Here is a 26,357-nt window from a genome sequence, read left to right as displayed (position 1 = left end):
TGGTCCCACATTCATGATTACTTGCTAAGAACTAAGCAGTAATTGCAAGGTAAGTCATAACTCTTCTATTGTAAACTATGTATTAAATATTTTGTCTCCACCAAATAATGTGGTTCCATACTGTCATAATACTGTTCATTTATTTTCCACTTACAATGAAGCATCGAATTTCTTAAAAAGTGAAGTCCGCATTTTCTCTAGCTCGGGAATAGCAACGTTTCTTTCAGTAACTCTTCTTAAATTTACAGTTTCTTTCTGTGATTTCTGCAGTTGAATGCTTGCTTCGTGGAAATCGAATCCCAAACCTGGGTAAGCCATAGGAGTGATGACTATAACATTTATTAATAAAAGCGGTGTCTATACAATCTGTGAATTGATGACTATAACATTTATTATTAAAAGCGGCGCACTTACCTATAAGTCTGAAAGTTCGCTCAATAGGTCAACGATATATGAAGAATAATGTGAAATAACCACGATCATATTTCTGTTCCTTATAAATACGTATGCAAGAACCTGGAATATAAAATTACTTTAATGTTGGCTTATTCAATGTAAATCTCTTTTAAAAACGATGAGCTAAGAATATTTAAAATGTTTATATTGACCTGCAGTATTTATTTATTAATCCGAATGCAATGTATTTGGGAAAATATTTGTTAGCAAGTTGAAGAAACTGCCATTTTTATTATCTTCTTTTGATAACGTAAGAATTATAATAGTAATTTCCGAATTTTTTCAGAACAAAATATTTACTATTACTTGAGAACTTGGGAATTTACGAAATTAATCATTTCTGCTGTCAAAGTGACTGTAAAAGATACTTGGCTTTAAAATAAAGTTGTTAATAAAGTCATAGTTCTACATTTAAAATTACTGAATTACTGCCAAGTTGAAATTAAAATATCCGATTGCTGATGTTAGATTTGATCACATGCAATCTCCTGTCGTAACCTAAACTGTCTGAGCGGAAACATTAAAACCTTTAATTCGAATTTGATTCCCTTAAATCGAACAGGTCCTAAGAACAATTTTCTTTGACAAAATTACTCATTTTCTCTGTTTCAACAATATATCAGAATGAAAAATATATCGAAAATAATACTATTTCACATATTTTCTATTTAACGTAGGAATAACTAACTATATCTGTACCTTTTTATCAATTTCTTATACATTATCAATATCTTATACAGTTTTCTTTAGTTGTCTATATTTTACTGAAGCTTCTTCAAGTTTAAATTTTACTGCATTCTCAACCAAAGACAACTGTTAGATGACTGCAGTTTTTTGTTTTCTGGTAGATTTGAGCAGAAATCCACCAATAAGAAAATGTCTATCTGACAGTGGTATTATTAATAATTAGAGTTATCTATGAAATGCAGATATGCAATTTACCGCAAAACATTGGATAGAAAATCTCAGGCTTTGCTGTAATAATTAGAACAGTGAGTTGATAAGGTATTTCTTCCATCTTTTTAGTATTTCTTCGTGGTGTAATGGTCAACACACTCGGCGCGTATTCAAGAGGTCCGAGGTTCAAGTCTCGGCGAGGGAATTCCTCATTTTTCACATCTCCTGCTTGCAAAATAGCCTAATGTCTACAGTGGCGCCTGAGCTAGAAACGGTGGTGGATGATATTTCTCCACCACTAGGATTTGGCGATTGGGTACCCTAATCCCCAGTCGGTTTTTAAAAGGGGGAGTATATAAGGTTTTTCTCCCACCTTCTTAGCAGGCCTTCGTGGTGTTATGGTCAGCACACTCGTCGAGCATTCGAGAGGTTCGAGTCCCGAGTCCTCCTCTCCAGCTGGCCAAATAGCCTAATGTCTCTGTAAGTTTTTCTAACCGACACCGAGTACGGAGTGTTGAATTTATATACTTGAGATTCTTCTCGTATGTATCATACTGAGCTTACATGTGAGTGGACGTGAAATTGAAATGTTTATCAGCATTGTTATTATTACATATCAAAATTAAAAATTTATGACTAAACCAAGGAATCTATAAATCACTATAATTTACTAAAAATTGAATAGTTTATGCTGATTTGAAATAAGTTTAATCAAACACAAAGCAGTTAATCATTATTGTAGGAATAAAAATTTTCATTAGATTTTAAGAAAAGATTTTATTTGTCTGTCTTACTTAATAAATCCTTCTATACAGAATATCAATATGTAAGGAATACTAGGATAAAATATTTCCTGCAGTTGCAAAAAAAGGGGAAAAATGAAAAGAGAAAGAAAGATGCCTTGTGGATCAGCGGTCTTTCTAAGCTTCGTGAATTTTAAGATTCGAATAAGCACATTTAGTTTATTCAAAATTCAAACACAAAAATAGAGATTTTTCAAAATTACAAAAATAAATCTGAATCCAGGTAACAAAACATTTTTATAGTATTCTTTAATAGTTTGTTCTCTACAGGATAGGAAAATTTCTGAGCAATACTTAGGAGGTATTAAGGGATTCGGTTTATCATATTTATCGAAGTCAAATTGTTATTGGAACGGAATATGGGTTAAGCATTCCTTCTCGTTCTTTATAGCAGTTTCAATTGAGTTTTGTTAAGAGAACTTATGCACTAATTGTTTCCCATTTTTATACATTACTATACTGATCACTTTGCAGTATGCAACTTTGAGGTTCTTCAAACTTTAAGGTAAAATTTGTCTTAAGGAAGCGCTTTTGTTTTTAAAAAATTGGATATTTCTCACAAAAAGAAAGAATAAATCATAATTTATTTTTAAGATATTCTTCTCCATTTTTTAGGTATAGATAATAAATCGTAAAATTTAAGAACTGTCTAAATATGTATATATGTATGTATTCCTGAATAATATTTTGCAAGTTTAAAGTACATTTCAAAAGCTGCGAACACGGGAATATTTTAAGTATTAGTTTGTAAGCGTAAATTTTAAAAATCTGATGTGTGCACCACATGACTTCTTTGTACGGAATATTAAATTAAACCCATTTATTATTGCATTTCATTTAAACTTATTGGATTGAATTAAATCTACATCGTCGATAGCGCATAAATCACAATAGAATAAATGCTTTCTTTAAAATTCATTATATTTGTTTACCATAGCGACACTCCGGCCCTATGTTCACTTAACAGCGTTACATTTCATTCTCAGAATGCACAAAATTTATATCATCTTAAGAATTATCTAATCGTTGCCACATGTTCTATTCAAATACTATAATAAATCTAAAACGATGTATAAAAGAAATTAAGCAAAAAACAACAACAACAGCCAAACAGAGAAACAGTTTTTCACAGACGATTCAGTATTTCTTATTCAATTAATTAAGTTCTCACTTAGCGACAAGGCACAAATACATTAAAACTCAAGATGTGTGTATTGAAAATTATGAAGTAAATCTTAAACACTTATTTCCTCGAATAAATTCCAGAATGGATTAAGCATGATTTAATTCGCAATAATAAAAGAAGGCGTTACCTTTGTTATTGTGAAGCTTACTTTCTCCAGATTGGCAACAAATCTACTATTCTGCTGTTTCAAATGTAAACAAGCAATGGCCGCCATGGGAAAAATAATTAGGCTTAGCTGCACTCAAACAACTTTTAAATTGCTGATAACTCTAAACATACTGCATACAGATTTACTAAAGGCATAAAACCCTTAACAAGAAGATAAGAACAACATAATTCAATCATTTTTAAAGCAAAAAATGCACAATTTACAAACATATAAAAATAAAGAAACTGAGATCACTGAGCCGAGTAACAGAGTTGATATATATATATATATATAAATATACTTATATACTTTTGGTGCAGCCGATTGCAACCAAAATACGAGGTGCACATTTACATGTTACAGCAGTCCTATATACAAAATTTTAACGTTCTGAGGCACTTCGTTTTTGAGTTATGCGAGATAAATACGTACGTACGTACGCACAGACGCAACGCAAAATTCTCTTTAGAATTCATTTAAAATTACTTTACAATTTTTTTGGGGGGAAAGTGTCTTTTATTCTGTCCTTACGTACAGATGTCACTCAAAAACATCGTTAAATTGCATTCGATAGCGGTGAAAATGGATATTTGCGTTGAAATATGATGCCTGAAACTTTTCGGGATGACAATACTTCCTTTTTACTTCGTACAAGGAAGTAAAAAAGCACTTGCATGGTTACAAAGATTATGCTTGCAACAACTTACTACAGAAGCGTCACATAGATTGACTTTACGAAATGTACTATTAAGAATTACTTTCTAATTCCTCGATTTCGTTTTCTCGTAAACTAATTTTAAGTCATTTAAGGAATTTTGGAAACCAATGCTATACTTATTTCTTTAAGCTACAGGCTAAGTTGTAAGCTAGGTGTTAATACATGCTAATTATTTATTTAATCAAAGTTGTAAAACATTTTATTAACTTTATGCTCAAATGGATGCTGACTAAATTAAGATAAGGTTTCATCATCATCAGTCCATCTTGGAAAGAATGCATCGTTAAGCTCAAAATATATTTAATATATTTAAGAATCATTATATATTTATCTCTGTATGTTCAGATGGCTTACATTAAGCTACAGATGGGAAAATCCATTTAACACAAAACATTTGTTTGCATACTTTTACACGAATTCAATCAATTTTAATTATAGAAATATTTTAACTAAGCTTCTCTTGTTTTAAATGTTTTATTTAATAACTCTTACTCTTCAGTATCTTTATACTTCTTAATTTCCAAGACAATGAAGCCTTTTGTAGTACTGGAAGAAGTACTCAATCCCATTGCTCTCGAACAGCTTTTCAAAATCTAAGGACGTTGTAGGTCGACGTTTGGACAACCCGCTTTTTTAAAGTCGATAAGCTCAAAAATGCATTGGTGATGGATAAGAAGATTTAGTCGGAATACGAATGAAGCGAGTGGCTTTGATACCGGTTTCTTGTTTCTTTGTTTCCAGGAAAGTAACAGTAGATTTGGACGTGTAGCTGCTTGCTTAGTCTTTATGCAGCTGTACTGATTGGTCACACTGTCTGTAAAGAGAAGATATTTCATATTTGAAAATTGGGTATAAAATATGTTTTTGATAATACGTGGAGTTGATTTTAAGATTTTGCTCCACTATTTTTAATTAGCCGTTATATGAAAAACCAGCAACAATTATAAATCCCTTATAAAAACTTTCTTTAGATTCCTTGAACTATGTTTTAAGATTTATTTCTCCAGTAGTAATGCCACTAAAGCTTTCGGACTACTCAAAAGATAACATGTAACAAGGTGTTTCGTCCTTTCGCCTATGGTGAATAGCACTGCCTCATCCAACATCGAAGTAATCAGTGAGATCATTAATGCAGTTTTTCCTGATGATGATGAAGAGGATTTCTTAGAGGAGCAAGAGGAAGCGAGAAAAACCTACAGTATGAAATTTCGCCAAGTTAGCAGAAGAGACGAACCCCCTCCTACGCAAATGGAAGTGGATAACATCATACGTACTCTGGCACCCAAAAAAGCTCCAGGTCGGGATGGAATTGATAATATCATCATTATAAACTATTCCTTGCAGTCATTTCAGCTTGCTGGAAACATCAGTACTTTCCTAAAAATATGAAGTTGGCAGAAGTGGCGTTATTCCTAAAAACAGGCAAAACTCCGGCAGAACCTTCATCTTACAGACCAGTCTGTCTACTGCCAACGCTCGGTAAGGTATTGGAAAGAGTAATTCTTTACAGACTGGACTTCTTCCTGCAAAAGAACAACGCCCTGCATCCCAACCAATATGGATTCCGAATGGGCAACTCAACTGAGCATGCCATAAAAGACTTAATGGCCACTATCAAACAGAACAAGGATAACAATTTGCACTCACTGGCAATAGCCATTGGCATCAAGGGAGCCTTTGACTCCCTTTGGTGGCCAGACGTAATAAATTTGCTGCACAACATGGCCTGCCCAACAGCCATTATTACCATCCTTCGCGCGTACCTTCAAGATCGAAGTGTACAAGTAACATCAGACAGCGGCATTTATGTCAAAAATGTCTTTAGAGGGTGCCCACAGGGGTGATGCCTTGGACCAACACGGTGGAATATAGTGGCAAATTCGGCATTTCGTCAGTTCGAGAGCGTAGAATACGCTCGAATCATAGCCTATGCGGACGATTTTATGCTAGTTGGGGCAAAAAGGAGTAACCTCGAAATGAGATCTCAATATTGTCTTGATCTGTTCTCCCAGTGGGCCAGAGCGCATAAGCTTCAGATTTCGGATAAACTAAAGCTTTACTCATAGGACGCAGCAGGTAGCTAAGACGCAACCCAAGCATTAAACTCCATGGGATACCGGTAAAATGTTTCCCCCAATTGAAATATCTTGGGCTATTACTCGACAACAGACTTTCTTGGATGCTACATGTCAGGAATCTTAAGACTCGAATTAGCATCCTAAGCAACAACATGAGACGCATGACTTCACATAAATGGGGTACCTCATCTAAGCTACTAAAAATTTGGCATAGAACCTTTACAGAAAGAGTAATAACTTATGGAGCAGCAATCTGGGGTGGCGAACTTACCTCACATATGAAAAGATCCCTGCTCTCTATTCAGAGACAGCAGCTACTTCAAGTATGCAGGGCCTACCGTACCACTTCAACACTAACCCTACAACAACTAGCAGGAATTCCTCCCCTAGATTTGATAATAGAAAGGGAGGCAGCTATCGTAAGGGTTACCAGGCTGGGTCAAACTTCAACACTCTGGGGTCATAGTTATCACCACTCGGACTATGAGGAGCAAAACAATTGTAATAACTTTCATCCAGCAGCTTTTAATGTCTCCGAGGGTATCAGCGTAAACGACCAACCAATTCAGAGGAACAGTAATAACCTTTTCATAGATGGCTCCAAAACTGAGAACGGTACGGGCAGCGCCTTCTGTAGACTGGAAAATGTAGTTGTAACATTCGAGTGGAAAAGGAAACTATGCTTGAACAACTCGGTATACCAAGCAGCGCTTCTAGCTATCATTGCTGCAATTAGTTATGCGAACACATGTCAACAGGAGAAATTCTCCATACTCAGTGATTCGGCATCAAGTCTGGCGGCTATCGAAAGTCAAAACAGCCGGAGTCCTTTGGTATACCGAATTCAGAAACAACTTCTGATAACGCCTATTTCGCAAAGACCCACTTTAAAATGGGTTAGTGCTCACACAGAGATTCAAGGCAATGAAGCCGCTGACCTACTGGCCAAGCAGGCAGCCAACTGCACGGATATATTAGAAAGACCAACTAAACTTCCTTGGTCTCATATTAAGCGAACAACTTTGACAAGTCTGCTACAAAATTGGAAAAGTAGATGGAGAGAGGCAGAGGTAGGACGAAGGACATTTCGCTTACTTCTAAAAGTTAACATGGAAATAAAGACCCATTGTGCTAGCCTAACACAGTTCTTGACAGGTCATGGACCATTTCCAGTATACCTGAACAGATTCAGACTTAGGGATACTCCTTTCTGTGAATGCGGAGAGGAAGGCGACACGGACCATTATTACTTCCATTGTGTACATACAAGAACCTGGCACTTGAAGAAACCAGCGGACTGTGCCTGGGCAATGTGGACGTCTAACACACTCAAAAACAGAATAGCCCTTGATAAAATAGAGAAAATCTCAAGACACTGCCTAAGCAAAAACAACCGTGGATAACATTATGTTTCAAATGTTCAGAACTTAAAGCAGATAACCAGAATAACGCTTAGTGCCTTGCAGTTATCAATATGTAAAAACTGTTATTAGAATGTAAAATTCAACCTTGTTACTTTGGAGTCTTCCCCGCCGTGATGGTATATAATTCCGTTTGGTTCATGTCCGTGGTCGGAAGCCATCATAGCGGTGCACTCACTCACTCACTCCTCTTTGGTAAATGGATATCTTTTTATTGTAGTCATTTAGGTACGCCCAAGATTCGTCTATTGTGACAACAGTTTTCCATCTTTGTCCGAGTAAATGTTTCTTATAAACAATTCTGCAGCGCGTCTTGTATTCGGAAATTCGTTGAGAAAGACTATGCACATTATGTTTTTTCGCCTTTTTAAGATCAGCATTAATCTCTTTGTTTACAGCCGACACTGAGCATTTTAAGGATTTTACATCTGTCCTTTGACTTGACTTGGCAAATTTTCTTTTAACATTAAAGATCTTGCTTTTAAAACATTCGAAAATATGCTGTTTTTCTCTTAAATACATATTTGGAACAATTTTTCCACATGATGCTAAATTTTAATGTTTTTACATTTGTTGTTGACAACGTTACCTGTCGCAGCTTTACATATCGGAAACCGCGGCTTTCACGACATTTTTTAAATAACTGGTTATGAAAAATTTCTTCAGAAAGAACACAAACAGTCTTTTATCCATGGCTTCTTTAAAAGCGCCATTTTTCTAAGCTTTATTATCACAATGGAAAATGACTGTTCGTATGCCTGAACCTAGAAATAGACTAATCCAGGCAACGAGACTCTGTAACAACCAGAACATTTTTGTTATTTGACTTCTGAATTAGTATTTGTTCGGCGTGTTAGTGTGTCTTAACTAAAACATTTATTAATTTTAACAATAAGGTAGCCGTGTAGCTTGAATTTAGCTGCGACGGGAAATCCAAATACTGCTCGAAGGCAACGCTCTACTCTAATTTACAACTGCACCAATAACAAAGATTCAAAATTTGATATGCAATTTTTGTTGATTATATCATAGGATCATATTTTTTCAAGCAGAAAGAACGTTCAAAAGAGACCAGTAACTTACAAAAACAACTTATTACTATCATTTGCTGCATTATTTTTATTGTTAATTTGCTTAAGCATTACACTACTAAATGTTCTCTTCTTAAAATAGAATTTGTTTGAAAGCCACCCAAGAGTAATTATGCCTAACTACAAAAACACTTAAAAAATTGAATATGTTTTGAGCCTTTCCATTTTTAAAAGATTATAATGAACTAATTTACAATTACTCTCTCCATCAAGTGCATAACATTATGTTTAAGTTATACGTTATACATTTTTTATAATTTTCAGAAAAATTTTCCTACCAATCTGAATTTTTGTGTTTTTATAAAATAAAGAATCTAATTTTTCATTACTCTTTCCAGATGCAAGTATTTTGGGTACTCTTAGTGGCCAGTGCGTTTGCTATCGCAAACTGCGAGGATGGCGACAATTCTGCAGCACTTTTGGATCCCAAAGACATGGAAGGTATGTAAATTAAAAGCTATTACTTTAATGCATAGTTTATACTGTTTAAACATGCTTAATAGACATTAAAAGCTGCAGTAGAAATTATATATGCTCAACGTGTCTATTTGGCTACCAGCTGCTGCAAATAATAACAGAAATAATTATGTTTAGGTTGACTGCTGAATTATTTGTTGATATTAAAAGTACTAAGTGAGGCTAGAAAAAACTCAAAAACTACTTTTACAATATAGTTAGGATGTAACTATTTTTTCAAGCAGAAACTTTAGCTTTAACAACTGTAATTCTTTAGCTGCGATCAGGTAGGGAGTGTAAATATGTTTAACCTTTTCTCCAGATTTTCACATAATACCTGTGGAAAACGAAAGAATTTTGTATTACTCCATTCCGAACGATTTGTATCAGGACTTATTAAAATGTACTATTTCTCTTGGCATGAATTTAGAAAGTTAGAAATGTCTATAATGATCATAAGTTAATTGAATCCTACCTTGACATTATACATCCACATCTCATGATACATAGTAAATTCTTAAAGCTATTGCGATTTTTGACACATAAGACCATTAATTTATTTTCAAATTATAGCAGTACACTCTTCACTGGTGTAACAAACTAAGAGATTAAAATTCATAATTAATGTTTCTTCTTCATAATGAATTTTTCTTTTCTTATGTTCTTTTATTGTTAAAATAATATGTAACATAATTTAAACGAAAATCAATATATAATTTTATAAACGTTCATCTTGTATATATGTGTTAAAGAAAGCCTTTTTAAGATCTTATACGTATGCTAGCTACGGATTCATCAACTAGTTTTCAAACAGCGCATATTTTAAAAGCAAATTTCTAATATTTGTGTTGTTATAATCACATAGAATTGATTAGCTAAAACGCTGTGATTACCCCCCCATCTAAGACAAAGTATTCTCTCGAATAATATAACCATATAGCACGGGATAAATTAAAATGTTATCGAACGGTTTCTGGGTATAGTGAAGTATTAGTTTGTCAATTACATGTGCATGCAATGGAATAGGCTGCTAATTCATAAGACTTAACTGTGACTCAATTTTTAAGAGAGCCTGTATTTCGAAATGGCGCACCTGCTAGATGCTCGCATTTCCGTTGTAAGTACCTGAAGTTATGGAAAGAAAGAGAATGAGGTTGTAACCTGTAGCAGGAATCCGAGGCAGTGGTCATTTATTCATGATCAACGAATGTTCGAGAATCAATATCAGATAATGTCTTGCTTCGTGACAAGAAATGAACGATTACTAACTGTCACCTGATAGCTGTACTGCAAAGCAGACAAAGTTCAAGTGTATCGGAACGTTCATCGAATTTTACAGGGCGTAGAATTCGCAATATCTGATAGCCACTCTCATATTCTTATATTAATTCAGAATTACCTATATTTGCACAGGGCCATGAATATCGTAAAGTGGATCATAGAACAATAGAAAAGAATTGTCAAGTCGTATAAACGATCCCCCATAACACAAGACATCCTCAGGATATCCTATTTAAGTCGCAATCTCCCGGGAAGCAGTTAGGATATCCTGAGGATGTTGATTCTCAGATATCCTGAGGACTTCTTAAGTCAACATCCTGAGGATATCCTATTCAAGTCTCAATGTCCCGGGATATATGAAGATCTCCTCAGGATGTTGATTTTCAGATATCCTGAGGACATCGTAAATCAACATCTTAAGGATGTCCTGTTCAAGTCGTAATGTCCCGGGATATATGAAGATTTCCTGAGAATGTTTTTTCTCAGATATCTTCAGTACTTACTTTTTATGGAAGCTCATATCTGAAAATATTAAAGTAACCTTGTACCACACGCAAGTCATGTTATAAGAATCGAAATCTTACTCTATGGATTACCTATTCTGCATATGAAAATTTAATTGTTATGCTTACACTGGATTTCGTCTTGTATATGTTGGCTGTAAATATTAAGTAATAATATTTTCAAATTTTTCTTGTTGTTTCACAGTTGATCAGAGAACTTTCTTACAAGTTATAGGCACGTGTTTTCATCCGTTTTTGAGTTTCATATTGAAAATGTGTTTACGATTAAATTCTAATTGCTACATAATATATTTTGTAAACATTATTTTAGATACTTTTCTAATATCTTTGAACACAAATATTATGTACGTTACAGGTTAACTCAGAAAATCTTTTACGAAGACATTTATCCTATGAACAGATGGGCATGATGTGCATCCATGCCTTATATGGCATTCGAACTTGAGCCCTTCTGTACGGCAATGTCAATATAATCACTTACCCGTCTCTGAGGCACTAATCAGAAATATCAAGTTATAAATGTATTCTATTAAATTCATCGATAGTTCTTAGCATAGAAATAACTATACTTTGAAACTGCAAAAGAAAAATAATACTTTTTGATCTATTACACTATTATATTAGTAATGAATGATGTTTAGTGCTGTGCAATAATAAGTAACAATATTTTTTTAAAAAAAACAAACGAAATTTTACTTTACAAACGCAGTTAAAAACTAGTCTGTACGAGGTTTAACTTGCTTTAATTTGAATTTATAAACAGAAGAATAATTTTATTGGGCTAAAAAATTCATTGCAGTTTCTTCGTTTATTTTCTGGTAAGTTCTTTAATAATGAGAATTAGTTTTTCAAAGCGACTGAGGTAAGAAGTAACTTGTTTTTTACCTCTCTGTAATAGGAAAATAAGGTTTGAGAATGGGAAGAACTAACTATACAAAATCATAAATCAAAATAAATAAAAAAATGTCACCTTTTTTAAAAATAATTTTGAAAAAAACAAGTTTACTATGAACAGGCTTTTTACAACGAAAATTCATCCATAATTTGTTATTGGATGCATCCTTATTGTTTCAGAATTGCAATTACTAACTTGCAAATAATCTAAATTTAGAAAATTTATTGTGACAGGGCTTAATTTCTAAACGTAGAAGTGCCGGAGCCTTATGGAAGACTGTCAGCAAAGAGAAAGAAAAGTAAATAAATAAATAAAATGACTCTTAAAATCATTAATAAATTAAAAATTAAATAGTTAATTATTACCAAATAAATTTATTATTATTTAATTTATATTAATAGTTAATATTTGTCTGTTATTATTTAATTAATGATTAGTATTAATTAATAAAATTAATTATTACTAAAATAGCTAAATTATTAAAGTAATTAAGTAATTAAAATTATGTAAAATGCAAAGAGATAAATTAAAATTTAATAAGCGATTAGTAATAATATTTTATTTCAAAAAGTAAATTTTTGAGATCAAATTTCTACAGAAATTGTTGTTCTGTTACACAAAAGAAGCGCAAGAGCCTTCTTATTTATTGCTCCGGTGAGCTCCGACTAGATTTATGATTTATTCCAAAAACTAAGAAGTACCGGAGCCAGCCTCTGGTGGGCTCCGGCGCAATTTAAGCTCTGGTGACTGTTACAAATCTTCTAGTTCGTGAGCTGTGATAGGCACAAACGTATCTTAGTAAACGAAAGTGCTGAATGTATGAAATTTCATTTTAGTTTCAGTTCCTTTATATGGGACTTCCAAAATGTTCCTATGATAAACATGTTCAAGAAAATGCAAATTTCTCGTACAGATGCGAATACCTTTGGTGTTTGTTAACAGAAAATACAAAAAAAAAAAAAAAAAAAAAAAAAAAAAATTCCTAATTATTTAAAAAGTCACATTTTGTTGTTCAATTGACTTTTGAAAGGCAATTGTTTGAAAAGACAGAAACTTTCATTTTAGTGCCGATTTGTTTTATGCAGCTCAGTTTCTAAGTTGCCAAAAGCAACTTTCACGAAACTGAAAGCCTTAGTTTGCCGCCCTGATTAACAAAGCAAGTAGAAGTTCTAATTACAAAAAAGCTTCGGTATAAAGGTGCTCCGTTCCTTTATGAAAGTTGGTTTTTTCAAGTTAGAAACTGATCTGCATAAGGGTACATACAACTTCATGATACGGCCCACTTATGAAGGTTTATGTCGTTTTGAACAGTGCTGACTGATATAAAGGTGCAGATACCTTTATGACGACGTACCAATATAAAGGCATCGCAATGTATACCTACACTGGTGTGCAAAAATTAAGGACGAAGTCGAAAAATTAGCATATCAGCTGAACGAAGAGGCAGAGGGGACAGAAAGACCAATCAGGAGATTAAGTAAGGTGATGTACGGTAGCACATGCGCAGATATGCAGGTAGACGTAATGGGGGAGTGTCTGAGTAGTATAAAGCATGTTGTCGGTGTAAGATCAGTATTTCTGGCAAAGAGATTGCACGCCGTATAGCAGTTAAAATCACACCGAGTTGCTGCCTCAGCGAGAAATGGCGAATAATCAATCTGTTAGACGACATCTGGATGCTTTTACCAGAGGTCGAATCATTGGGAAGTTGGAGGAAGGCCGCAGTGTGACAAGTGTGGCTGCAGAGTTCGAAATTGCTCACAGCATCGTTTCACGACTTTGGAGACAATTTCAAACTACAGGAACAGCTATGCGGGGTTTAGTAGTGGTCGTCCACGAGGAACCACACCGCAGATGACCGGTATATTGCCTTACAGGCCAGAAGAAACAGGCGGCAGACAGCGGGAGAAATCGCTAGACACAGGACACAGTCGACTGGACGACCGATATCGCGTTTTACCGTGGCCAGAAGACTGCACGGTGGTGGTCTGTTTGCACGACGCCCTGTACGGTGTGTACCTCTAACGCCTGCCCATTGGAGAAGGCGTTCTCTGTAGTGCCGGGAACACCGGAATTGGAGAGACAATGAATGGGGACGAGTACTCTTTACAGATGAGAGCAGATTCAGTCTGAGTAGCGATTCTCATCTCATACTCATCTGGAGAGAGCGGGGAAGCCGCAGTCATCCTTCGAACATCATTGAAAGGGACAGGTATGGAGGTGGAGGTGTTCTCGTTTGGGGAGGCATCATGCTTGGTAGTCGTACAGACCTTCACATCTTCGACGCAGGTTCAGTCAACGGGACCCGTTATTGTAACGAGATTCTTCTTCCATATGTGCGTCTTTTTAGAGGCGCTATGGGTCCGCAGTTCCTTTTCATGGACGACAATGCACCATGTCATCGCACAGTAGCTGCCGAACAGCTCTTAGAGAGTGAGGATATTGAACGTATGGATTGGCCGGCACGATCTCCGGATCTCAATCCCATCGAGCATGTATGGGAGTTTCTAGGCAGACGCTTGGCAGCTCGTACCTTACCACCAGTAACGATTCCGGAGCTTCGATTGGCGCTGCAATACGAATGGGCAGCAATGCCTCAACAACTCATTGACACCCTCATTCTCAGCATGGGCAGACGCTGTGAAACCTGCCTAGCAGTCAGAGGAGATCATATCCCTTATTAAAGACCGGATGTTTCTTGCTGGACTTCCATCACAGGGATGTCTCGGCCTTCAGTCGCATTGCGCTCCATGCTACGTTTTCAATAAAGCTTCTTTTTATCCCTCTGATTTCTCTTTTAGTAAGTGTTGCTTACATTACTCATGTCCTTACGTATTGGGGATCTTACGGTATTAAATGTGTTGATTTGGAAAGCTTTTGTACAAAGTTATATTGAAAAAAACCGTCTCGTCCTTAATTTTTGCACACCAGTGTATAGTGATATCAGTGCCATGGGAAAGAAATACATATTTAAACTCAAGATAATAGGAGATCTAAAGTTCTGGCCTAAATTAATCAATACAAAATTTTTCTTATCAAAGAAACGTATAGTACGTTATGTGTATTATATTTAAAAACATTCTTGTATGGATGATAGATAGAAAGCAGGATATTAAGTATATTAATTTTTTTCTCACTCATAGATTTTTGATGTCTAACTGAACTGCCCGCAACATCTGAATGGATATCAGCTAAGAATAAAAATATTAGCATTACTGGATATCATTCAAAATAAAGAAATGAAATTAAAAGAAATACTTAGACAAAAGAGACTGTTAGCATCCACTTCGAAAATCGATTGGAATTATATGTGGGGGTGAAAGCAACTTTTATTTTAACATAAAGTAATGGTCAGACCTTATTTCAGATCTTAAACTAATAATATGTTCGGAATAGAACAGCACAATGCATAAAACATTCCATTCATATTGGAGGGAGGTGGGTAGGAAAAACTGAATAAATAAAGTAGAAAAAGTACTCTTTGGTATCTTTTGCCTTTGAAAGATAAAAGTGGGCTTAAAAAATTCAAATGTACTTTGTTTGAAGTCTAGAGATACAGAAATGTTTCAGTCATTCATATTTTAATTTTTTGAGGGATCAGCAGTGTATGTAATTCGAATACGTAAAGCCACCGAAGAGAATGAAGTTATTTTTTAGAATCGGCATTCAAATGTTCAGAAGATTTTAATGATTTTCCAATCAATACTAGAATTTAAGAATGGGACTCACTCCACAAAGAAATTTTTAATTTTGCAGTTATATTCATGATTCCAATACTAATCTTGATATTAAAAAAAAACTATGCAAACATTTATGATAGACTTGCATGTATCTGACAAGAACTTTAAGTTAAAGAAACCCATTTTCATGAAATACAATGGTTAAGTATCATGATTTGTTTTCAAACCTTTCTTAATTAGTCTATCTTTAGACACACACAATAACTGAATATATTCTGATTACAGTAAGTACCTTCTTCTTCTGTGTAGAATTTTAGATTAATATTTTTCAAGTTTATCTGTATTTCAAATCTCAACTGGATACGGATATGGGAAATTATGGTAAAGCCCAGCAAAGCTATCTGGCTAAATGGATTCATACTTTCATGGAGGACCTTCTAGGATAAATGGATCCATCTCCTCTTAAACATGCGGAAAAACACAGAAATATTTATGCAACTAGGCCATTCACTGAAACTTAATCTCGGATCAGTTTCAGATGTGCGGGAATAAACATTATTTGGCCTAGTACAAAAATGATATTTCAAACAGTTTATTACAAGTTCCATCATATTTAAATTAAGAATCGAAACATAAACGATTTAAAACTTATATGTCTTATAAATATTTATTTAGGATTAATTATTTTAAATATGTTATTAAATCACTTACCAAGTACTCTTAGTTTTTGTCATAAATCACTTGTTAAACTCTTAAAAATTAAATCATATCATTTATTTCCCGCAGCACCATTATCAATAATTTAGCCTTTTTATATACGAGGGAGGGCAGAAAAATGTAGCCGACTTCCGTGAGATAATATAACAAAATGGAGATTCTCTTTCTGATGCGATGGACACTGACAAAAGGAATCGTATTGCAAAATAAAGCTGGAAAACTTTGTGTTTCATAGTACCAAGTAGCCGGGCAAACAGACAATCCCGAACGGAAAGCAAGAGGTTAGGCTTCTTCCATAGACCATGGTACCAGTTTTTAAGGCGGACCGCTTTTTCGTGCCTTTTCTACACAATTCATATACTAACAATTTGTTATTAAATCAATTAATTAAATTATTGTATAGCGTCTATGTTTTCTCTTTGGAAACATACAAAATAGACCCTAGGTAGAAGACGAAGTAACGAATAGTCACTGTGTCTTTGAAGAATAACTACTGCAAAAGAAGATTTTAAATAATCTTTTTATTTTAACTCAAATTTAACAAGATGCACGTACTCGATGCTAACCACCACTTTTGGCTAACTTAAATTTAACAGAAAATAAAAATGTAACAAATCACTAATAAATTTGTAGGGCTAACGATTGGACCCGTAGCTTAATCTAACCCCCTAAATCGTCTGAAAGCCGAGCCTAGAATATCAGTGTAAACTGAAAGGTGTCTAATACTGACTAGACAGCTAATTTCAAACACGCAGCATAAACTCGGAACTAACTCCGCTATTCTCTTTCGAACTCCTGAAATGCAGCTTAAATACTGCTTCTGAAACAAGTTCAGATTAATATACTACGTCATTTAAAATCTACATTCAGGCAGGAAACTGAAATGAGGAGGGAAAGGAAAGTAAAACGAAAAATAATTGGTTAGAATAAAATAAGGTCTTTACAACTGAATCTTATTATCCTTTCAAAAGACATCAATTAGCTTACAGTCAGGTATATTAATTTAACACATAGCCTATTTTGCAGTAAAATGTTGAATATGCGATACCATTTTATCTACTGTTGGCCGGAAAATGATCAAAATCGTAGTTTCATTGAGCTCATTATTAAAATACGCGGGTGAAGGCACGCTAGAGGCAAACAAGATTAATCCATCAAACTTAATTTAACTGCTGAATAATTGTTGGTAAGGCACAAAGTGGATCTTGCTTTGTTAGATTACGGACAAGAACAAAAGGATAATCTGCTTAAGGGGAAGAACGTATAAGGGGAATCGATTCGTATGAGGAAAACAACAAGCAAACAAAACCATGCAAGCAGTTTCATTTGCTGGAATTTGTGGTGGGTCGAAGGCGTGTACTCAGCGATTCTACTTGCTCGGCTATTGATGGATAGATAGGAAAGATCAGAAAACCAGATTATTAATCTATTTATCTGTGGGTGAAGCTAAAAATACGTAGTCAGTAGAAATTAAGGCGTAAACATTTTTTGATTGTTAACGAGCAATTTCATGTTTGAACATAGTTTCTACTGACTACTTAGTATACGCACATTGTTATAAAATGGAAAGATCTAAAGATAAAGACTACATATAACATATTTCGTATTTTCTTTTTCTCTTAAATAATTATTGTCCAGGCTTCACTTTTCTTTTACAAGTCCTACACGAAGACATTTCTTCTTTAATGCAGGTAGCCCTAGCGTGCTTTTTCATAATCCAAATAATTCCAAACTTGTTTCTTGATTATTATTCAATTAAATAATATTTCTCTTACTACAAAGAATCCAGTGGAATGCCAGAATATTAATTAAAATTAAATAGCTAGGATTTTATAAAAAAGTGCTTCTACAGAACTTTTAGAAAACAACAATAATGAGAAACGATGATAATAAGCTAATTTGCAATTACTTCTTCCTTTTATGGTGCGAAATAGTATATATGCATTAATTTAAAACTACACATTACAAAGTTATTATAACTTCTCATACTCTTCCATCAAAGTTTGAACATTCATTATTTGAAAATTAGAAATCTAATTATTCATCGCTATTTCTAAATGCAAGCATTTTGGATAATCTTAGTGGCTAATGTTTTTGTCATCGTAACCTGCGATGATGACGACTCTGCAGCACTCCTTGATCCCAAAGATATGGATGGTGAGGAAAACTGTTCAATCAATATCATTTAAATATACGTTTTGTAATGTTTAAAAATTCTTCATACAAGACATAGTTCTTTTCTCTTTTTACATGTACTTTTAAGATATATACTTATAAGATTATAATATCAGATTTTGCTTGCCATAAATATTGATAGCGTTTTTAATTGAAATGATTAAGATGCCTTTTTAATTAATTACTCATTCTGCAAATACTAGATATATTGTGATTGGAAAGTAAGAAAGCTATTTCTAAGAGCAAAATTTAATTCTTCGTTTGCTATTCAGAAATGCATTCAGATGTAAGAAAATACGTTTAAAAATGTCGTACAATACCACTGTAAAAAATAATATTTGCTATTAATCTGTTCTGATAATCTTGTGTTTGAAAACTCTATAAATATCATAATGGACTGAATGCATACAGAACCGATGATAGCTTCGTAAGATTTATTTCCCCATGAGAGACAGATTACAGTTCTGGATTTTTCTACAAAAAATACTCGTACTTTTCTCAATATGACAATCAGTAGTAGTTCGCACAGAGATTTTTCAGTACTCCGAACTCAAATCTGAACTGAAAACTGATTCTTTCTCTCTCCAGTCTTGTACAGTTTCCTCCCCACTCCGAGAAATTAAAGAACCTTCTATTTCTCTATTTGCAGGACATACGATCACAGTTACATATAGAACGGTTGCAGTTACAATTATACGGGCATTTAGGCCCATTACAGTTATACAGGGACCGAACCAAAATCTCCCCAAATGGTCGCCATGTTTAGTGGCGTTTGGCAATTTCTCACCCAAATTTGGCAACAAAAATTAATTACCAAAAATATGGCCAGCTTGGCGATATCTCACCGGTTTAGCGAGTTAGCTATTTGCCTTCAATGTTAAATAGACTTGCCCTGTAATCTCATTTTTTTGTCAAAGCTTCATATTTCTTGAGGTTGCTCATGTTATACAACACAAAATTCATGACGATATGCGTATTCTTAATGCATATTTTACAACACAGTTTGAGGTCTTCAAAGACTATATTCTGAACTTTCCATTTATTGCCTTATGCTACACTGCGCAATGCAATGAGGATTAATCATTCCCGCGAATAATAAAACCTCGAATGTAGAAGATACTTAATTTATCTTTGAAATTATAATAGCATGTTTATCCCTGTAACAAACTAAGTTATTTATAAATAACATGCTCACTTCCAAAAATCGTACATTAAGTAATACATTTAATAAAATACAGCTAATCTAAGGTATATCATTAGTAATTTTCGTAAATATCGACATCTTATGTGCAATTAGTAATAATCATTTATAATGGCATATCTTCTGCTAATACGTTGCAAACTTATCATTTAAATACCATGCAGAAATAAGTATATCGCATCTTCCTTTCGAATTAACTTTTTAAAATTCTTAACACGCATCTAGAAAATAAGTTTTAATTTAATTCAATTATTTTTAAGCGTATTATTGATATTCTGTAAACACTGACTACCAATAACTATTTGGACACCTATGCAAATGACGATATCTGCGGTCCTAAGGTACGTCACGGACTCCGCCGGTATTTATCGTGTAGGAAACAACATCGGCTTTAGTCGCATGCAAGATGCCTCGCAGTTCGGAGTTCTCTGATTTCGAGAAAGGTATAATTATCGGGTATCACAAATGTGGCCGATCCTTAAGGGACATATCTAGCGATCTGAAGTACCCAAAATCAACAGTGGCCTATGTGATTAAAAAGTGGAAGGTGAGCGGTGACTGCCGGAATATGCCCCGAGTCGGCAGACCAACGAAACTGGAAGATAGAGACCGACGAGTGCTGTCCAGAGAAATTCGGAAGAACCGCACCCAACCGATGGCCCTCATCCGCGAGGAGTTTCAACAGGCATCCGGGAGTATTGTTTCAATGAATACCATCCGTAAGGAAGCACATCTGCTTGGTTTTCATGGTCGTGCTGCTGCCCATAAGCCGTTGATTCCAAAGTCTAACAGCGCTGCTCGTTTAATGTGGTGCAAAGCACATCGAAATTGGACCGTAGATCAGTGGAAATGGGTTCTTTGGAGTGACGAATCAAGGTTCACGCTTTACCGTTCGGATGGCAGAGTCTGGGTCTGGCGTCTACCTGGAGAACGTCTCTTGCCAGAATGCATTGTGCCAACAGTCAAATTCGCCGAAGGTGCAATTATGGTCTGGGGGTGTTTCTCCTGGTATGGGCTGGGACCCTTGGTCCTCATTCATGCTAAGCTCAACTCCGACGCCTACTGCACTATTTTGGATGACAATGTGCTTCCTACGTTGTGGCAGTTTTTCGGGTTGGACCCCTGTTACTTTCAGGACCACAATGCCAGTTGTCATGTTTCGACATTAACCAAGGCTTGGTATGGTGCCAATAGAGTTCATCGAATGGACTGGCCTGCCCAGAGTCCAGACCTGAACCCTATCGATAACCTCTGGGACGAGTTGCATCGCCGAATTCAGGGGTGCACTACCCGTGCAAAATCGGTGAAGGAACTTATATGTCTTCTCCAAGCCGAGTGGAAGAAAATACCACTAGCTCTCATACAAAGACTTGTGGAAAGTATGCCCCGGAGGGTCCACGCTGTAATTACCTCTCGTGGAGGCTCTACCAACTATTGATTTTGAATAAAGTTAATTTTTCTTTTCGATCACAGGTGTCCAAATACTTATTGGTAGTCAGTGTAGATACATAATATACCTGTACATTTAAATTCAAATGAAATACTTTTAATGCATAATTTGGTTCCAATTTTTAGCTATTCAAGAGAAACTAGCTAAAATGGAATTCCTAGAACAAATTCTTGGAGCAATATTTGGTTTCAAAAAACCTGATGCAAGGTAAGCAAATTCAAATTGTTATACTATTTTGATAAATCGATCGTAATATCTCGATAATACCTAACTGTAAATACTTATGCAAAGAGAAAACAAATAATTTATAAAATCTATCTCTATTTATCATATCGATTATTCCCACTCCACACAAAGTTGTGAGAAGAGCTGCGAAGGATAGAAAAAAATGTAGAATTATACTAACATCAAGATCAAAAATTCAAGAAAAATAAAAATAAATAGCGTAATTAAAATTTAAAATTAAGCATATTCAGAAAACAATTGCCATACCTCTCTTTTAAGACATGTAATTCTTCATTACTTGAAGTAACATTTATTTTAAAACACAGATATTAAAAAATGTAAAAACCGTATTTCGGGATTTACTAATTAAAACGTAAAGAAAATTCACAAATATTTTAAGACATACGTATTCTTTATAGCCTAAATAAATCTGAGAAAAATCTTAACACAAATTCTACAACTGTGATTCACAAAGAATTAATCAAATGCATATTCTTAGAGGCAATGATCCAAAATATTGAACATAATTTAATCATTTGACAAAAAACAAACATTAACAACAGATAAAAATATTCATTAGTGAAAAAGAATTAATGAATGTTTAGAATTTGTATTCTGAGTTAAATATCTATTACAAAATATTTTCTGTTTTTTGCATAACACTTTGGAGAAATAATATTTTATAAGAATATAACTATTCACTGTTAAAGAAACCAGAATAAGCAAGAGGAATTCGTATAATAAAGTACACTTGCAGTATTCGTAGGACTTCAAATATTACTAAAGTCTTCTTCTGCTACTGCGAAGGTGAAAAGGACTAAAGACGAAAAATGTTTACATAAGTGGGAATGATCTAAAAACAAATTCGGAAATGGTATAGCTAAATGGATGAAAAATGAAACCTCTAATACAATATATTATCTGGACAATGGACCAAAAACAATTAAGAAGCTTGGTTTTCTCTCATTTCTCAGTTAGAGTCATTAGGTAAATTGGAAAAGCCAGAGAGATGAAAAATTAGCAAACGCCTTCGCCGGCAATCGAACCACGGACCTCTCAATTATGCACTGAGTATCCAGACCACCACACCACGAATCCATAGCAAGAAGGCGGAAGAAATACCTTATATACTCCCTCTTTTAAAGACGACTGAGGTTTTTAGAGCACCCAATCGCCAAATCCTGGGTAAGGAAAATCATCATCCACCACCCTCTTAATTGAGCGCCACTGTGGAGTCATTAGCTTAATTGGAAAAGACGGAGAGACAAAAATTGAGCAAACGTCTTCGCTGGGAATCGAACGACAGGCCTCTCAATTACGCGCTGAGCGTGCAGACCACCACACCACGAAGGCATGCCAAGAAGCTAAGAGAAATCTTTATATATATAAGCGGCTAAAGTGTGTGCCGCCCATAATTTATTGTTGCCACTCGAAAAAATGAGCGTGGAAATTAACGTTTCCGCAGTTTTTAATTAATATCTCGGCCGATTACAGTCGTACGAAGATGAGAACGGTATCGATAGATTCAGAGAATTTTTTTTGGAATCCGAGGATACGCATCTCAAATTTCAACTCGGCGCCGTTCCGTAGATATTCGAGAAAAAAGAATTTGGCACGTAGCCAAATCCCTCCAATAGGGAAAACCTAAGAAAGAAAGTGGAAAATGTAATGAAAACGTAGGGAAAAATTAGTTTTTAATTAATATCTCGGCTAATTAAAGTCCCAAGAAGACGCGAATGGTGCAAATGGCGTGCCACGGACCTGAGGAATCCAACGGTGTGCTTCGCTAAGTCCGGAGTCGGAGAAGATAATGTTACTTCACATGCGGCTTAAGTGTCTGTTTGTCGCTGATAGTTTATTGGTTGCTTGCGTAACTGTGCTAGCCAAAGTGGTGAAGTTACCACGGCACAGGGTTGCCGTTTCAATTGAGACGTAAACAATTTCCTGTCAAACCTGCCTTTGCTATGACCATCAATAAGTCTCAGGCCCAAACACTTAAGCGTGTTGGCATTTTTTTACCTGAGCCTGCATTTGGACACGGTCAAACTTATGTTGCCTGTTCAAAAGTTCGTAAAAGAACTGAAGTAAAATTTAAAATAATTGATGGTCCTCTGCAAGGCGAGCTTAAGAATGATGGAAAGATCTACACAAGAAATGTTGTGTACAAAGAGATTTTTGACATGTGAATTAAAATTTTATTATTTAAATCACCTTTATTGATTGAGCTAGCATTGGCTCTTGAGAAAAAATACCACCAGTTGTTTCCTTCATTGCACTTTAAGCAATTAAGCAAGTAGAAGGGAGAAACCCCGTGGGGCAGTAAGCAGAGAAGCGTCCTCGCCGCCTGCCTTGGGGTAATTCATTTTGAATTAGCAGACACCTTTGCTCAAATCATTTTAATTACAATTTATAATATCTAAAACGCCGGAATTTCTAGTACCTTACAAGGTGATAAAGCTAGGAATTTCATTTTTTACCATTTAGCTGGTACAATTTCAAATTCGTTTAAGTTTTTCCCATACACGTATTGTTGTTCCATGTTCCCTTTTCTTTATTTTCATTATCGAAGTTGGAGATTCCGTTTAAGTAAACTTACTAAGCAACTAAGCAACAAGAAAGTTAAAAACACAAGCAACTAAAGACAATTTTTTACCCTCCAAAGCAAAAAGAATCCTATTTGGAAGAAGTTATCAATCCATGAGCTCAAAATTTTAAATTCTTCTTCAGTATTTATAATAGCGCCTTCCTAATCAATATACGTAGAATGCATGACTGAGACCGGCAATATAAAGGAACTGCCCAACAGGAGAAAGGTGAGAACGTTGCATACTGTGCTGTGGAGTTCTTGCTGAGCCTGGTCCCAAGGACAGTGCCTTGCGATGGATGTCGTCCTACTAAATTAGCGTGACAGATCAATACCTGTAAATCCACAGGCGAAATTCTGGTGCTTCGTCCACTTTTTCCTGTCCATGTTAATCAACCTAACAACAATATACATCATTAATTTCTGCTGACACATTTCAATAGTAAACAAATTAGTTGGAATATTTACTTTTCGGATAATGATTTCCATACTGTGGTTTTGTTTTACATGGCTTTTTGTGAAGCTTAGTTGCTTTACAAACCACATTGTGTCATTATTATAATCAATAAAATACAACACCTATGTCTCATAGTTTGAAGTGTCTCTTTAGTAACATACTTTGTACGGTTATTATGTAAATTAACCAGTTATTTAGTATAATTTCAGCCTTTACTGTAACTTATTTCCGTTTCCTGATCAGAATAAGACAGAGCGTGTTTCTAGCCGGCGCGTGCGCGCTACTGCTCGCAGGAATTAAACCGCACAAGTTCTGATAAGTTGTAATAAGGATTTGATACACCGGTTAGAATTACTGGGACAGATTAGTAAGCAGTAGGGTAAGATTTAAATTGTGTAGTCTTGATTAATAGTCCACGTTTTAACTTGCACTTTACTGTTGCTTTAGTTGCGTCGCCACGAGCTGTGGCTGATGCTGTTAACACAAGAATGTGCATTTGTGATCTAAGTTCTGTTTAAATTAAAATGTTTATTTGCACCTTTCCCTTACTTTGTAGTTACTTCCAGACATAGCGATAATTCGTTGCAGGTCTGTTAGGGGTTTGGGAATAATTAACTTTCGCTAGATCAAGTGAAACTTCAACACTCTTTCAGAGCTCTATGAGGATGCCCATCGAAAATGGACTTTTTAGTTTTTCCTGCCTCATTCGATATGATATTGCTTCCAACCATCTTAAGCTATTACTATCTTTTATTTTAAAATTATGATGTTCTTCATCATACAAGTAATTAGATGTCTACAGATAAATGCTTTGCTTTATCTTACAGGGATGACACGTGCCTACCGATTGGAGCTGAATGCCATTTCTGGAGTGGGCCCAATTGCTGCGGTTTAAGGACTCGGTGCATAGTCTGGGACACACAGCTTACGGCAGCCTACAAAGGCGGTCCTGCCAGATGGCTTTCTAAATGCCGCGAATACAGACTAGGTGTATGGCTCGATGACATCGGCAGTTGGTTCTCAAGTTGGGGAAAATAAACAATTTATGCAGTGGTCCTGCTAACGAAATACGAAATGAAGGTTGATGAAATAAAAAACTTTAATTTTAAATTTTCCTGTGAATGAATAAATTTTGAATTTCAAAAGCTTGTTTTTTATTTAATTCTGCCAATCTCTCACTTAATTCTTGGTTGGCTGCCTTTACGTAATTTTTGAACTAAAGGTTGTTGATAAGAAAATGTGCTATACCGTATATGATTTTAACGTTTGATCTTAAATAACAAAATACACATTTTCATTGCAAACGTAAGTATCATAATAATCCCATTCTGCATTGAAAATTCTAATAAATGCATGATGAAATTCTCTGAAATAAATCTATGCCGAAATGCGTAATATTTCTTAGTTGCATCCTTTCTCAAATTCGATGCACGAACGAAATAGTAATAATGGCTTCCTAATCTGTATAGTAATGGGATTAAACTTTTTAATGATAACAGGATTTTTAGAGCAAGAGAAATTTGAATACCTCCACTACTGAGAAGAACAGTTGCATCTTATTATGGCTTTTACATATGAATATAAGAAAATAGTATAATAGAATACGATTATCTGTGACTCTAATTGTCTTGCTTCGAAAGCAGTTCTCTTGCTTAAAGAAAGCTATAAAATCAATACTTTTTTTTTAAATACTTCTCGTTCAAAACTGCATGGTTATTATTTCTTTTTCTTTAACCTCGTTCATTATTTTCCTACATCTTGCATTAATTAGCACTGGGAGTTAACCAAAAATTTCACATCATTTTAGAAGATTTCATGATAATGGAGAAATAGTTATACTGAAAAGCAATTTCTATATTTAATTAAAGAATCATAGTTCTGAAGACATTTGAATGATAAAAATAACTAAAAGAA

At 34.8% G+C, this 26,357-nt stretch overlaps 1 protein-coding gene across 1 annotated transcript; it reads left to right on the top strand.

Moving 5' to 3' along the window:
• Nucleotides 1–25,588, top strand: LOC118200719 (uncharacterized). The gene is made up of 4 exons (XM_035372677.2): nucleotides 1–49; nucleotides 9,137–9,239; nucleotides 21,303–21,384; nucleotides 25,271–25,588. Exons 2-4 carry the CDS (start codon nucleotides 9,137–9,139, stop codon nucleotides 25,479–25,481), a joined length of 396 nt encoding a protein of 131 aa, XP_035228568.1. The 5' UTR covers nucleotides 1–49; the 3' UTR covers nucleotides 25,482–25,588.
• Nucleotides 25,589–26,357: the final 769 nt, after the last annotated feature.

Source organism: Stegodyphus dumicola, chromosome 9 (genome assembly GCF_044657685.1).
Source record: "Stegodyphus dumicola isolate Sdum_Otavi_A_Nest chromosome 9, ASM4465768v1".
In the NCBI taxonomy this organism is placed as follows: Eukaryota; Metazoa; Arthropoda; class Arachnida; order Araneae; family Eresidae; genus Stegodyphus; species Stegodyphus dumicola.
This window is presented reverse-complemented; position numbering and strand designations above follow the sequence as displayed.